Source organism: Festucalex cinctus, chromosome 1 (genome assembly GCF_051991245.1).
Source record: "Festucalex cinctus isolate MCC-2025b chromosome 1, RoL_Fcin_1.0, whole genome shotgun sequence".
Lineage (NCBI taxonomy): Eukaryota > Metazoa > Chordata > Actinopteri > Syngnathiformes > Syngnathidae > Festucalex > Festucalex cinctus.
In genome coordinates this window covers 48,933,907-48,950,999 of record NC_135411.1, presented here as the reverse complement: position 1 = coordinate 48,950,999, position 17,093 = coordinate 48,933,907, and the positions used below count along the sequence as shown (strand labels likewise).

The 17,093-nt window shown below is 41.2% G+C and overlaps 1 protein-coding gene across 3 annotated transcripts in view; it reads right to left on the bottom strand.

The window, feature by feature from the left end:
* The window catches only part of LOC144031960 (protein kinase C beta type-like), a 102,409-nt gene that overhangs the window by 21,615 nt on the left and 63,701 nt on the right, over positions 1-17,093 (bottom strand). For all 3 annotated transcript variants that reach the window (XM_077539521.1, XM_077539513.1, XM_077539531.1), the window contains 6 exons: positions 14,134-14,307; positions 11,988-12,079; positions 11,081-11,143; positions 7,664-7,802; positions 7,456-7,536; positions 6,740-6,847 (listed from right to left, as the gene is read on the bottom strand). In XM_077539521.1, coding sequence (XP_077395647.1) covers positions 6,740-6,847; positions 7,456-7,536; positions 7,664-7,802; positions 11,081-11,143; positions 11,988-12,079; positions 14,134-14,307 — 657 coding nt within the window. The remainder of the gene's footprint in view (positions 1-6,739; positions 6,848-7,455; positions 7,537-7,663; positions 7,803-11,080; positions 11,144-11,987; positions 12,080-14,133; positions 14,308-17,093) is intronic.

The following is a 17,093-nucleotide window of genomic DNA, read 5'->3' as shown; positions in this document are numbered from 1 at the left end:
AAGTTGATGATTGTGTAGCTAACTGCATGTCTCTATAGAAAATAGCAGCACTGCATTTGGACCTCTGTTAGCATGAACGTGTGTGTAGCCCCATTGCTGGCTATGAAATATAGATGTTGGCTAGGAAAGAATCAGGGGAGTGGAAACATCTCTGATCATTTACACACATTGTACTGTACAAACACATATTTGGACATTTGTAGCACATATTTTATGAATTCTCCCACTTACAAACAGGCTGGAAAACTCAATGCACTATTACTTCCAATGACACAATCTGTGAAATGATGTGTTATGTGGAGCAGAAGCCCTTGCACTGTCTTTCGATAAGCAAAAATAATAACATGACAGGCTTGTTGCGGCAACGTTAGCCATCACATTTGCACGTTGTCTCCACTTCGGTGAAACGCAGTTGAAACGATGATTTTTCTTGCAAATGGAAATATCATGTCGGGCTTCTAGCAGCCTTGATGCGTGAGCGTTGCGTTGCGTTAACCCAGCCGCTGCTGGCAGGGCGCGGTGGGATCTGTGGGGGTGGACGGAGGCGAGCTTTCACGCTCCAATGGTGATCCACTACAACCCAGTAATCATCACTAATACATAACACGGCCTGTATGTGTGTGTGTAGGTGTGTGTGCGTATGCGGCTGTGTCTGTATCCCAAAGAGTGAACAATGTTGTCATCAATTTGCTAGTGAAAGCGCGATGAACGTTTTGAATGCCTGCACATGAGAATGTGTGTATCTGTGTGTATGTGTGCGTATACACTCACGAGACGTTTCATTAGGTACACCCACTAAATTTAATGACTACTGCAGCATAAATTATGCCCCTCTAACTAAGCTACTAGATGGGGGCGGAGTGGATCAGTGGTAGAATGCTCGTCTTCCAACCCAGAGGTTGTGGGTTTGATCCCATGCCATTGTGACCATGTTGAAGTATCCGTGAACAAGATACTAAACCCACAGTTGCTCCCGATGCTAAATCGTCAGTAGGTGAATGAGTACTCGAATGTAAAGCGCTTTGCTGGACTTGTAAAGTGGAAAAGTACTATATAAATGAAGTACCATTTACTAATGCTGAGTTTCGATCAACATTTTCAGATTTAACTTCTGAAGCTGCATGAAAGGGACTCAATATTAGCAATACCTTTGTAATGGTGAGCTGTCAGAAACAACAAGAACTTCGGTTGGCCTAAACACTGTCAGAAAAGCTAACTTTTAACCTAAATTCTAAAATGTATTTTCCACTGTCTATTCTCTTCATTTCACATTGTTTCTATAGGCACTGCTTCCGGTAGGCGTATGTACGTGGATGCTAAATGTTGTTGTCCAATCATATCATATGTGCTGGCATTGCATGCTTAGATACCACCGTAGTTAATGTTTTCCTTTTGATTGTTTTGTAATTATGGCCAAGTGTTTTTTATTTAAATATTTGCTATACAGCAATTATGACTTGACTGCAACAATGTGTTCCTACTTAGGACCAAATTTGTAAAGACCTTCTGACTAACAATCCCACTAATACGACTGAAACATGAGCCACTTGTGATCACAATTTTTGCAGTTCCTTGGAACGGGGCATTTAAAATATAACCAAGGCAAATGATGAGCCACATGCTACTTGTAGGCAAATCAGTTATTTTACAATCATATGCAGCAACCTGTTGCGACATATTAAAAAAAAAAAGAATCCCCTGAAAGTACCAAATGCTATGCTAAATGCTTCAAGGCCAGGTCTTGCCTTTGCGCCAACCCGGTTTCATCATCACCTGTTGATCTCCCGCTCCATCCTGCCATTACTCGTGAACAAGACCCCAAGACACTTAAACTACTCCTCTTGGGGCAGGATCTCATTCCTGACCTGGAGAGGGCACACCACTCTTTTCCGACTGAGGACTGGGTCAGAAGGTCTCGGATTTGGAGGTGCTGATCTTCATCCCAACCGCTTTACACTCGGCTGCGAACCGAGAAACCTCCAGTGAAAGTTGTAGATCACAGCTTGATGAAGCCAACAGCACCACATCATCTGCAAAAAGCAGAGATGCAATGCTGAGGCTTCCAAACCGGACCCCCTCAATGCCTTGGCTGTGCCTAGGAATTTTGTCTGTAAAAGCTATGAACAGAATCCATGAAAAAGGGCAGCCTTGGTAGAGTCCAAACCTCACTGGAAACGAATCCGACTTACTGCCAGCGATGCGGACCAAACGCTGACACCGGTCGTACAGGGACCAAACCACCTGTATCAGGGAGCTCGGTCCCCTGTACTCCCGAAGCACCCCCCACAGGACTCCCTGTAGACCCGGTCGAAAGCCTTCTCCAAATCCACAAAACACCTTGGTTGGGCGAACGCCCACGCAGCCTCGAGGACCATGCACAGGGTGTAGAGCTGGTCCGCTGTTCCACGGCTGGGACAAAAACCACACTGCTCCTCCTGAATCCGAGATTTGACTTCTTGACGGACCCTCCTCTCCAGCACCCCTGACTAGACCTTACCATGGAGGCTGAGGAGTGTGAGCCCTCTATAGTTGGAACACCCCAACGCACAGGCACCAAGCAATAAGTACACCCACACCTGCTCTGCACCTCTCTCCATGGGCAACTCTAGAGTGGAAGAGAGTCCAACCCCCCTCAAGAGGATTGGTACCAGAGCCCAAGCTGTGTGTGGAGTCGAGTCCAACTATGTATAGTCGGAACTTCTGTACCTCACACACCAGCGCGGGCACCTTCCCCGCCAGAGTGGTGACATTCCATGTCCCAAAAGCCAGCTTCTGTAGCCGGGGATCAGTCCGCAAAGGTCCCCGCCCTTGGCTGCTGCCCATCTCACTATGCACCCGACCCCTTTGGCCTCTCCTGCCGGTGGTGAGCCCATGGGAACGGGGACCTACGCCCCAATCCAGTTTCATGCAGCTCTTAAAGCCACACTAAACTTAGCAGGGTGCAGCACGCCATCGTACCAGGAACCACGGAAAGGAGCGTTCCTGGGGGCACAGAGTTCAATTTAAATACATTCTATTGTAGAATGTCAAAAAGTGTTTTAATTTACTCCATGCAAACATCAACCAGGAATGTCTAAAAAAAAAAAAAAAAGGGACTGAACTTTGCAAGCACAAGTTGCTCACTTTGAAAGGTCAGGCAGAAAAGTGGTTCCCAAAATTTATGAAACACTCGCATCAACTTGCTTGGAACACTGCACAGGCTAAAAAGCCAAACAATGACGCACACTGCAAAAAAAGACACTAGAAACTTAAGAAAAAAATACGGTAAAATAAGAAAATTATTACTTCAAATATAATTTTCTTTTATTGGAATGTATCAATTTACGGTATTAATGAAATAAATCAAAAGACATAAAGAGTAAGGGGTAAGACTAGATAAGTTTTTAACTTCCCTACAAGTAAACCACCACAAATATTGCTATAGGTTTCTTTCTTTCTTTCTTTTAAATTTTGAACTACTTGTTTATGTTTATATGTTCAATAATCAAACAAAAACAAATAAGCACAATTATCTACCAACAGAACAAGAAAATTTTACTTAAATTTACCAGTAAGATTTAGAAAAATAAGATAATAATAAAATAATACTGTTCCCATATCAACCACAGCGGTCTTGAAAATTGTATTTTTATACAAAAAAACAAGTTATATTGACTTTTTCCAAGCTGTAATAAATAGAGCTATTTTCTTAAAATACATATGTATTTGTTTATTCTTGGACAAATTTGCCTGAGTGCAAAGCAGGGAAGTAACAGGTCACATTTTTAATTGTCTTTGGCATGACCCAGGCTGGGATTGAACCCACAACCTCCAAGTCTGAGGGTAGGCACTCTACCACTAGACCACTGAATTTGGATATCAGATTATTGGCAAGATGACAAATTAGATTAGTAAATATAACGAAGCCAAACTCGTCTGATTGTTTTCATACTTGTCATTTTTCCATTTATCTTATTTCTAGATTATGCAAAATCTTAAAATAAGAAAATTCATCTTAAAGGGGTCGTTCGGCTTTTTTAACATGAATCTCAATTTGATCCTCACCTCCCGTGTGTGCGATCAGCACTGACTTACCCCTGACAGCGTTCTGTGACACGCGTTCCGGTTCGGCGTTGGACGAGAGGAAAATAGTCCACCAAGCTGGCTGGGGTCTCGGAAATAAAGCGTTTTTCTTCTAAAAACTATTTGTTTTCAAAAGCGTGATACATTTCCATCACAATACTCTTTCCTGAATAAAGTCAGACGCCATTACTGCCAGCCACTACTTTCCTGTTCGTTCGTATCACTGCGCGGCGCCCTGTAGAACGCTAACCGACGCACTGCAGCCAGCTAGCTGATCCTTCCGCCTGAAGTTGTTTGCCTTTTCGGCGGAAGTAAAAAGTATCTAAAAATAAGCACAATGATCTTGTCTGACAATTTCATTTTAAAGCTACCATATGGAGGATTTCCCCCAAAAATATCTTAACAATAGCCTTTTTATTTGACCATTTATGACTGAAACATATTCTAATTAGTAGATCAACATCTTCGCTGTTCACAATGGGTACTCCTACAAGCCTCTGGCCAATATTATTTAGGAAGCGTCCGGTCCGAATCCTTCGAATTTCCCGCCCTCTGTCTGCGGGATGTGACGTCATGCGCGTCCTCGTCAGTTGTTTCCTGTCGCGCGAAGACGGAACTAGTACAGATTTTCGCTGCCCCAGACACCCGCTGTTACTCCGCGGAAGGCTGCTTAAAAAAACAAAAAAAAAAACAATGTCAAGTGCCATGGAGAAAAAAAAATCTAAACTTGATAGTGACCGACGGCGAGAACGAGAGTGAACATTGGTTTGACATTTCAGCGGTGGAGAGCGTTGAGATCGGACTTGGATTAGAAAAGTGATTCACAGCTGGCTTTCTTTCTACTCCAAAAGGTAAGAAGTGAGTATCTTGACATTTAGAAGAAAATGTGTTGTTTTCAAATAGCAGTAACCTCAAGATCGATCACTTCTCGGTCGTAACTATTGGGGTGAAAGTGAGGTGGACGGCAACATTTAGCGTGAAAGGGGCGGCAAAGTTGAATGAAATAGAACAGAATGACTTTATGAAGAACAGACGTTCCATTCCGCGGCGTTTCAATCAGGCTAAATGTTGCCTTATTTTCCTCCGTGAAAACAGCCTATTGTAGCTACATTATGCTAACGGAGTGTGAACGGTACTACTGAATGGCGATAACATTCACGGCCATATCACACTAAGTAGTGAATGGGTGTATATGTTTTTCACAATCGTCAATTTCCATAAATGACAGCCCACCTTTCGGCTCATGCACAATGACGCTAGCCTGGGGGCGACATACACTAATAATGACTAGAATCAGGTTGACGTCCGTCGAGCGGGGTGACTACAATATGTAACTGCATATTAACATCGGAATGAGGTCCAATTAATTGACGTAATTTGCACATCGTTTTGGAGTACAGCACAGGACTGGACTTCGACCGACTAAAGCAATATGATCTGCACGTCCCGTGGACATCGATTGTTTAGTGGGGATCGAGAGTCTCATCTCGTGAAGTGGCCAGCTTTGTGTAACATTATAAAACTTCTTACCTCTGAAAACATAGTTTAATTGGATATGAAGAGCCCAGTCTTCAGTATTGAGGTCGTGCACGTACGAGTGCGCGCAGCGTGTACGAGCGTGCAGTTTGTTTTCGGCCACAGGTGGCAGTAGCGATTTGAAATTTTAAATCTTCCATATAGCTGCTTTAAGTAAAAAATAACTTATCAAGGCAAAATGAGCAAATTTAGGAAATTATGTATTAGTTAAGATTTTGTTTTTTGCAGTGTGGGGAGTTTGCCAAAATGTGCAAAAGAGAGCGAGAGAGTGAACGGATGGGAGGGGTGCAATTTATTTGTGTCCCTGTGTATGATATGGCCCTTTGCAGTAACACACTAAAAATTGTGTTAGCCACCTCTCTTCTACACTAATGCAAACTAGAACCACAATAATAAACATACGATTAAATTAATACATATGTGCTGAAGTGTCAAAGTGAGCCTTATCATTTGGTCGTGGCATCTCATTAAAATTGCTGAGACGTATCTAATGTTATGGCCAGTATGCGCTTCATTAACTAAAAAGAGTATCCGAGAGCAGAGTTCAGTTAAATATGCTGAATATTGATGAAACTTGATCCGTGGCCAAAGCTTGTGTGTGTGCGTGGTCACAATTTAGTGCGGTTAGTGAGGCACAAAGGTCGAAGACGGACATAGAGGCTGTGCGTATTGATGGGTCCGATAAGTACAGCCCAGTTAGGCAGCTTCATTTTAACTGTCCAGTCTATTCTGAAGAGTTCCCACAGCTCAAGCCATTTCATTAGTGCAGTGCAGTACAGTGTGTGTTAGAGGATGTGCAATGAAAGAAGAAAAAAAACCAAAAGATTGAGCAGTGCAGGCAGAGAGAACGACGGGGAAGGAGCCCGCTTATGACAGAGAGATGGAAGCAGGACAGATAGCGAAAGCGAACAATGTTGTTTCACTGCACATAAATGTTCCCTCACAATGTTTTTAATTATGCAGATAATTTTGATGTCCCTCTCGCTCGCTCACTCTATCCACTCACCTCCTCCCTCCGCCTCGGCTCGTTGCCTGCTTTTCTCAAACAAATGTCATATCCTCCCAATTCTCTCCTTTTACATATGTGTGTGATGCTTGCTCAGTGGGGAAGAGTGCGATTGTGGTTTGTGTGCACACTCACCCCTTTACAGATAGCCACAGCCTCCTTGGACATTGACTTGGGATAGGAGACATGGTGCTCCATGATGGACTGAAATAACTCATCCTCATCCTCACCATCGAACGGAGGCTGGGGTATGAATCAAACGCAGGATAAGTTAATACACCTTTTTTTACGACCACTAGTAAGAATAAGTTCCAGTTCCACAATTTTCAAAAACAAGATGTAGGTCATGAACATGCTTATCGTAATCCTCATAGGTAAGTAAGTCCTTTCAAAGCAAGTTATATGCTCATTGATTATTTTAGACACTTGTACTTTGGCACATTGTATATGCTGTAATTCAACTACCCTGCCTATTGTTTATCAGATAATATATGTTAGATTATTTGTACATTAGGAAAAAAATGGTGTACATATTCCTCATTTCAACTTGTCAAAGTCAGAATGCAGTAGATCTCCAACATTAGAAAAACAAAAAAAACAAATGAGATGTGCAGCATTTGAACGATCACATCATCTCCTAACAATTATTAATGCTCGAGTGAGGGAAAACTCATTAAGGGATGTAATTTAATAACTCAACTTCTCATTACACACTGTCAAATATTAAAGGCTACAAAAGCACAAGTGTTTTTTTCTGAAACCATGGAAACAAATGCCTTTTGACTGCCGTCTTATTAAAATTACACTTTTATTTGACTGTTGTATTCATCTTTTCTTACATAAACACACACCTGTCCAGCCAGCATTTCATAAAGCAGAACTCCAAAGGCCCACCAGTCCACGGATTTCCCATAAGGCTGGTACGCGATGATCTAAAATACAAAGATTGATCATGACACTATTGACTGAACAAAGTGACAGGGAAATCAATATCTTCAATGACTCGTTTCAAATAGACATAGTCGAGGCCAACATCCAACACGAAGAAGCACAGTATACCTCTGGTGCGATGTAGTCCGGCGTTCCGCAGAAGGTCTTGGTGGTGATGCCATCGTTCATATTTTCTTTACACATGCCGAAGTCAGCTATTTTAATGTGGCCCTCGCTGTCCAGCATCACATTGTCCAGTTTGAGGTCTCTGTGTTAAAATTTAGAATGAAACAGGAACTCACTTATCAAGTGCTTAATAATAGATTTCTCTCAAAGGGGGAATTCATGATTACAAATCTGTATTCTATTCAATTACAGACAAATAGACAATTCAGAGGAAATCAATCATCTGCAGTGGTGAATCAAAATATTTCAATTATAATGCAACAAATAGAAGGTGACACTAATTAACCTCGCCAGCCAGATTGATAATTGTGATTCGCTCGAGGGAGTTCTTTACATTATCATTCTGGTTCTTCACTAGGCAGACTCGTTCGGGAAAGGCGGGACTTACTGTACAATACTTCGAGCTTTGGACGATACGGCAGCTTTGCACGTTTGTTTTGAGCAATCAAGGCAACGGATGAAAATGCTGTCTTCCGGCTCGTCTCTTTGTCATAGTGCGAACGTCTTTGCCAGATAAATATGCACGCAGTGCCTTTCGCTCTTCAAATTTAACAAGGAAACGGTGAGTAAGTATGCGAGGATCGAATTAATTGCAGCCTTGATTTGTCTGGTTGTCTTGTTTGGTTGATTTCCATTTATGTTATTCATCAAAAGAGGTCATATGAACCGTGCTTTGTGTTTGGTCCCTCACCTAGGACTTGTTTGCCATGGATGACACTGCCAGAGGTATAAAGCTCCAGACAACACAAACCCCTCCACCACGATAAGATGACGGCTCACGGAGAGGCAGTATGGGCTGTTCGGTCCCTATACGACCGTTGCCAGAGTTTGGTCCACATTGCCGGCAGTAAGTCGGATTCGTTTCCAGTGAGGGTTGGTCTCCGGCCAAAGGTTGCCCTTTGTAACCCTTATGCGTGAGGGGGTCTGGATTAGTGACCTCAGCATTGCACCTCTGCTTTTTTGCAGATGATGTGGTGCTGTTGGATTCTTCAGGCTGTAATCGCCAACTCTCACTGGAGCAGTTCGCAGCCAAATGTGAAGCAGTTGGGATGAGAATCAGCACCTCCAAATCCGAGAGCATGGTCCTCAGTCGGAAAAGGGTGGGGTGTGGAGTGTCTCATCTCCGGGTCAGGGATGAGATCCTGCCCCAAGTGGAGGAGTTTAACTATCTTGGAGTCATGTTCATGAGTGAGGGTAGGATGGAGCAGCAGGTGGATCGGTGCAGTGATGCAGACTCTGTAATCGGTCCATTGTGGTGAAGAAGGTGCTGAGCCGAAAAGCAAAGCTCTCGATATACCGGTGGATCTAGGTTCTTACGCTCACCTATGGTCAAGTACGATAGGGTGAGAAGCTCGGTCATCCGGGAGGGACTCAGAGTCATCGAGCTACTGCGCCTCCGCATTGAGAGGAACCAGTTGAGGTGGCCCAGGAATCTGGTTTGGATGCCTCCTGGAGACCTACCGGGAAAGGTGTTCAGGGCATGTCCCACCTGCAGGAGGCCCTGTGGACGACCCATGACACGCTGGAGAGACATAGTCTGCCTTGCGATCCCGTTGGAGGAAGTCTGGGTTTCCCTGCCAAAGCTCCTGCCCCCGCGACCCGACCCCAGATAAGCGGCAGATGATGGATGGATGGATGGATGGAAAAATGGCAGAGAGCGTGTGTTTATATAGCACTTTTTCTATGCCATCACAATGCCTCAAGGTCTTTACGCCTCACATTAAACCATCCATGTATACATTTATACACAGTATGAATTTGCAGATGGGTGGCACGTGCTAAACCAGATTCCATTTGTATGAATTTGTGAGGGTCCGACAACTTATTTTCACTTTTGCTGTGGTCAACCAGATCCAGCAGTTACAATATAACCATACACATGACTTTTCAATCAAACAAGTCAGACTGAAATGATGACAAATTTAATAAAGCAAGAGTCATGCACCAGTGTCACTGATTAGTTGACCCGAACAGTCTACCATTTGTCTTCAACAGGGATGGGCAATTTGCTTCATTCCTTCATGCAGAATTATATAGGTATGTATTATTTGTTGCAGAAATTTAGTGCTTTTTTCCCTTTTAATGGTAAACTATAAAATAAACAATTGGAAAAATAAAAAGCTACATTTTAATATAATATCCATCCATTTTCTTAACCGCTTGATCTTCACAAGGGTCGCGAGGGTGCTGGAGCCTATCCCAGGTGGCTTCAGGCAGCAGGCGGGGTACACCCTGGACTGGTCGCCAGACAATCGCAGGGCACACAGAGACGAACAAACATCCACACTCACAAACACACTTAGGGACAATTCGGAGCGCCCAATTAACCTGCCATGCATGTCTTTGGAATGTGGGAGGAGACCGGAGTACCCGGAGAAGACCCACGCGGGCACGGGGAGAACATGCAAACTCCACCCAGGAACTTGCGTCCTTACTGGGAGGCGGACGTGCTAACCAGTCATACACCATGTCGCCCACTAGATATAATATATTTTATGTAAATTAAAAACTGTTAATAAATTGTAATAAAATTAGAGCTGTCAAATAAAAAATTTTTTTTAATTAGATTAATCACTTCTTAGAATTTTGATTAATCGCAATTAATCACTAATTAATAATTATATTTATTAATTAATAATTAAAAATAATTAATTAACCACTAATTAAATCACTAATTAATTATAAAGGCTTTTAATCAACATTTTTTCCCACCAAATTTGAAGAGCACCTTTTATCTATTAATTCTTTCTACATTTAATGTTATAAAGAAGCCTTCGACGTTGCTTGATCCACTGCACCTTCTCATCCTTCTCTTTTTCTAATCAGTTAATTACTTGCATAATTAAAAATGAAAAAGAAATGACCCCAATCTTTTTACATGTATAACTATTCTGAATGCCAGATTGTCATGCGCAACATTTATTAAATGCTTTACTTTAATGCAAGTAATGTTTATTTCTCAACACAACCTGTGCTACCTTTAACGTAAGGATCATCTGAGGTCAAAATCAATACTGTGATTAATCTGCGTTAATACATAATTAATGTGATTCTTTTTGTGATTAATCAATGAGTTACTTTAACTGCACTAAATAAAGTTATAATTATAAGCAAAAATTAGAATTATGATTATAAACTATTTTTACATATTCTGCATGCACTAATTTTTTCCCCTAATTTATGAAGGACCTTGTCATTGACTTTGATTTCAAAAAATGAAATGTGAGACCCCTGAGCTAAAAGTTTGCCCACCTTGATCTAACATGTCTTATGATTGACATTACTTAATGTTGCGGCCAGTGAGTCTAGATCGGCCAGAGTAAATATTATATATTTCTTGTCTTGCGCTAGGAACGTTACCTGTAGATGATGCCCTTTTGATGCAGGAAGAACAACCCGATGGCAATCTCTGCAGCGTAGAATCTACAAATGAACACCACACAAAACTGCCGTAATTAGAAAGAGGTTGACGGAAAGGACAGGACGTGCACGCGTGTGTCTGTAGAAAGGTCAGCGCTGTCTCTTCAAGGCCAGATGATAAGATCAACAGTCTGGACATACTGACCAAGCAGTCAACCACATATGCGAGGGTATTTCTCAGGCTGTGGACAATCGACATCTTGTCGGTAATGTGCTTGTAAAAGACGTCAGGAGGCATTTTGAGCGTGTGCAAAGTGGTGACGAATATGCACACTCTATTTAGTGCTTAATCTGTGAACAGAACGATACCCGGAGGGCCGCCGCTGTCGCACAAAGCTAACGTGACCTTATCCTTTTTCATGAAATCATGTACAAGGTTTAAGGCGGGACAAGTCCAAACACTGTCTGTGGACAAGAAGGAACCCGATCATGAACAATCGGGTTTTTGCACACACAAACCTTAAGAGACTTATTTCCAACCAAGCACATGAAGGGCAAACGCCAACAAGGCTCTTAGCCTCTCTGACAGCCAGCTTGTTAAATATGTCAGAGTGTTGTGTTCGACTTGACATTACACATCTCTCCAGCCACATGAATTATTTCCTGCCTATTTGGAGGTGTTTGAGTTCACGCTGGAAGCTGCTGGATACACTCATTGCTTTGAACTTCTTCACAGCGGTGATGCTCATTGGGGGAGAACAAAATATTTCACCCCCAGACTTTAATAGCGTTTCTCATCCCTGCGGATGGCCTGTTCACAATGATGTTTAAAAAAAAAAAAATGGTGAAAGTTTGCATAAGTCGATCTTTTTTTTTTTTTTTTACGTCAGTGTGCCCGCCTACTCACACAGCATGGGGCTCCTTGAACTTGCCGACCTGCTGAATCTGATACATGAGATCTCCGCCATTGATGAACTCCATGACGAAGTACAAGCGGTCCTGTTGAGAGAAAGTGGCGAGGACGGAGAAAATAAGGTCAAAAAGGGTTCGGGGAAAAGTATTAGGAGGAAGGACAATAGCGAGTGATGGGTCAAATGGGAGTTATGAGAAAAAGAAGATGACGCTGGCAGTGAAAATGGACCAATAAAGACTTACTCTCCAACAGAGGCAGTACCGTTACATCAATTTAAGACGCCATACTCTTCTATTAGCAACAGAAATTGCCAATAAAGATTCCCTCCCGTATGTGGGCTAGTGTGTGTCCATGTGGTTGTGTGCGCTTCACTGTTATTCCATAAATCTCAGAAGCAGCCATTTTGTGCACCGTGAGCTAATCGTGGGCGTATGTTTCTACAGTGCTTGGATGATCAACATATACGACTACACATTACAGCTGACGATAAATATGAGTGTGTCAGAAGTGTATAAGCACCATATGGAGGAAAGCAGTCTTCTGCTGAATTAGTGCTGCAGAGGATTAACACACTCCCTTTTACTGTGTGTGTGCGTGTCAACTCGATTTGCCCTGCACAACAACTGCGAGTGCACTTCCAAGCACATCATTCTCACTAATCAATACACAAATATGAAAATCTGCACACATATATTAAGCATGCGGTCGCTGTTGGAGTTGAGCACAGCATTCCCGAGCTATATTTACTCCTATGTTGACTCATCTTTAGCGCGATATTAAGGATTATACGTCGCATGACGAGCACGACTCCACCGTGGATTTGGTTTGTGTATTGCAGCTGTGTGACGCAGTTAAAGACATCAGAGTCCAGCGGCGCTGCTACTGGATGTCGCACACTGACTCACTTCACTTCACTTCACTTGGAGAAAGAAAAACAAATAGAAAACTTTACCTGCCTTTACTTTTTGGTACCTGCATCATTTTTGTCAAACAACCTTTAAATCTCCTGTTTATTTTGCTTTGATTCCTTGTATTCACATTTTGTAAAACAGAGGCTATACAGAACGTCCATACGTGGTTATTCAGATGAATATACCCATGTTAATAGTAATGTTTTAGGCTTTATTCGTATGTGCTACGTGTGCATTAAAGTATCACTCATTCATAGGTATGAAATTACATCTATGCAAAATTAGCATAGTTAGCCCGTACGTTGGCGTTAAGGTAGCAGGCTTTCTTTTGACCAGTTTATAATCTGGTTGGATTAAACAGTGTTTAACCGAACACACCCGTATCCAACGTACCCGGCTAACATTTTCTTTGGTTTGTTTTATGTGTCATTTTTACAATCAAGTTAAAGTTGGAGTGACAAATAAACAGCTTGGGGTGAGCATGCTTTGCCTCTTCTTTGAAGAACTGTGCGAGTCTGACAATCTTTTTGTTTCCCCAAAGTGATCTTATGCATTTGTTGAGAGTAAAAGAGTGAGTATAGCTACTAATTCTTGAAAGGTGTGTCATATAAAACAATTTAAAGTTTATTTTATTATTATTATTAAGCTCATATGTTGTGGCTGAGTTCATAATTTGTGTCCACAACACTATAATTCAACCGTACTTCGCCAATGTCGGCCCACTCCACAATTAATTCCCATTTGCATGAATCCACCCCCCTGTCCAAATAAGCCAGTGCTTCTCAATTATTTTCTGTCATGCCCCCCAGTAAGGAGAAAACATCTCGCGCCCCCCTCCTAAATAGTATCATTTGTCTATAAAATTGTTATAGACATAACACTGTATCCATATTAACGTATAAGAGATTAAAAAAAAAAAAAGAAATATGGACCAACTTACAACAAAGAATAGTTTTATTAACTGTAACAGAAAAGAATTAAAGTGCATCTGAAATTCAAAAATAAAATTAAATCCTTAAACTATAAACATTTTTTGACTGACCATGTCAAACCATGATACGGAAAAATAAAATTACATAAAATCAATAAATAATACATTCAAACTGATCACCAACATTAACTCATAAGCACAATACTATATTAACTACTATTAACTGTATACTATTTGAGAAGCACTGAAATAAGCCAACATTTAAACAAAATGAAAGAAAACCCACGCGCCAACCTACCATAGTTTGGAAGGTGGAGTGCAGTTGTGTTAAGAAGGGCGGCTTCCCCGACAGCGCTAGCACCCTCTTCTCCACCATGGTGCATTCCACGTCATCATCCTGGATCACCACATCCTTCTTCAGGATCTTGATTGCGTACAGATCTTCTGTGCCTTTATGCTCTGCAAGCATCACCTAAAAAGAGAAGAAGTCAGACACGCATTGTGCATTGTGTTGAAACAGAAGGGCTTCGCTAATACAGTCTTCCCTCGCTATAACGCGGTTCACTTTTCGCGGTCTCGCTGTATCGCAGATTTTTTTTTAAGTACAATTTTGCATATTTTTTTACAGTAATATACCCATTTTATAAAATTTATGAAGGTTTGAACATTGTCAATGTTTGAACAAGAGAGAAATGTGAGAATATGTAAATGCCTCAATGAGAAAAGTGTCTAAATTGTGCGGTCGGGGATTTTAGAGCCTTGAAACATTTATAAGAGTTGTAAAACATAAAGCTAACTACTTTGCGGATTTCATTTATTGCGGGTATTTTTTGGAACCTAACCCCAGCGGAAAACGAGGGAACACTGAACAGATAAAATTGCTACAATATATTACATATATACTGTAGTTATATTGTGACTCCCCTCTTTTTAATGACAGCTTTATATCAGGGAATGTATACAGTGGGCCAAATATGGTAGCACAAAGCACTTTACAAATCACAATATGAAGGCAAACTAGACTAAGTGCAATTTCTGGTGAAATTGCGTGGGAATGCTGAAAGTTGAATGCTAAGATTTGAATGCATGTGGAATGGTTATGAAGTATATTGAGAGATAAGTTACGAACTTCAGACAATGCACTTTATCAACTGTGCCAACGAGCAGTATCAAACACCTGGTAACAATAAGTTATATGTATGGAAGTGGCTGTGGAAAGTGACACTTAGAAATAGTTCAATCAATGTCTATCCCATTGAAAATGAATGAGGGAAAGTTCATATTTAACGTTAAATTGTGCGGATACTGTATGTAATGTGGAATCAGACAATATATACCCCGGGAGGCGTGAATTTTTGAAGCAAGTTGAAATTCGAACAGTGTAAATTGGAAGTATTATGTGGCAGTTGTTAAATGTCAAAAAAGTGTGGAGAATAAAAATCGCAACAAATGTGGGAATGCTTCCCACAACTAAGAGCAAAATGACAGTATTCTAAACGCTGAGTGGGGGGCTCCAAAAGTATCTCCTAACTCGAGGACAGTTTAAACTGCATTATCAGCACTTCGAGTCTAAAGCTATTGCTTTAAACTCTCCCGCTTATCAGTCTAAAACCAATATAAGCATGAACGTGTTTTATCTTTAAAAAAAAAAAAAAAAGGCAATGAAAGGAAGAATATTAAAGACACCGCAGAGTTTCCATTAACATGGCTAACAGTGTGTGTGTGTTCCCCAAAAGGCTAATTGAGTTTTGGAACCTCAATAGAGGTTCTTTAATCCAATTGTTTTTTGTTTTTTCTCCCCCCATTTTAAACCCTCTAATGTGTTTATTGCGTGCATTAGTGTTGAAAAGTAAAAATGCAAGTAAAAGCAAAGTTGAATGCACTTCACATTTTTTACTTCTAGGAAGCTATGACTGACTTAACACCCACTTGGTACTTCATGATACCTATGAGATCAGAGAATTAGCAGATTTGCTGTTTATGCCTTATAAATATTCAGGTATGATAATATAGAGGGTTTATTAGGCTTTGGATCCTACAGGGAATGCTGCACAGATGGACACACTAGCAGTGTGTGAGCGTGTGTGTGTGTAGAGTGCGGCCACAGTTCAAGAATATGCGGCATATGATCTTTAGCATAAAAGTTCAGCAAACACTTCAACTTTGGATATGCGCAGGTGCTATCATTTCACAAAAGCAATGAGTGTGTTCACGTGCGTTTCCATCTGGTGTCCGCGGGATTCTCTGAAGATGAAATAAGACGAACACCATCTGGCTTGAAGCTGATCTCACGCAGCCACAAGGACGAGGATACCACCACACAACATCATAAAACAAGTTGTCTTCAAGTAAAGAAAAAAAAGAAAGAAGAAGAAGAGCAAGACCATTGATGTGACAGATTAACTTGTACACTTCATTTGACGCCATGAATGGTGCTTGAGGCTTCTTTTTTTCATCTTCCCACTGCAGCGTCTTAAATCAAGGTCATGTGGTTGCGGTATCAATCACAAACACTTGAATGGAGGCGTGTTACGATAGCGTCAACGCCGTTTTATCCAATAAAGTCGTTCAGGGTCATTTGACAGAATGGCAGTCCTGGGGACACAAACTGTCGCGTGCCGTAAATGATGCCACAGTCGGTGTTCCGTCTGCTGACCTTGCATGGCGGATGCACCCAGCCAAAGCCGGCCAAAACCACAATCTACTGCACTAGGCTGCAGTGCATCATAGCGCAATATGTTATAACACACGGCACCATGTTGAATTAGTCGGAACTGTCAGGACTGATAATGTCTGCAGCAGCAGTGTCTTCCTGTCTAAATCAGGGCGGGGCTTACTGATAGTGTGCTTGTGTTAACAACATTCAATATTATAATCTTGTATTAATTAGTCTCACCAGTCTTTAATATTGAACAACAGTATTTCAGCACTTGTAAATACAAGCATTAACTCAACTCAACTCAACTTTATTTATAAAGCGCTTTAAGAACAGGCGTGACTACAAATGTCAGCAATCCGTTCCAGCTTCTAGTAAACCCAAAAACAAGTTTTCTGTAATGTGTTCTTTTAAATATGGAAAGTAGCACTGTATAATATTGTTATTTATAAAAACATACAGTAAAAACAAAATTAAAACAAATTGAAATAATTAAACATATGTTAAGATATCAGCAAATAGGCAAAAAAAAAAATGTAAATTAGTATTTTCCAAATGCAAATTCAACACAGATAACCAGTCTGTAGTCTTAACCGATTATC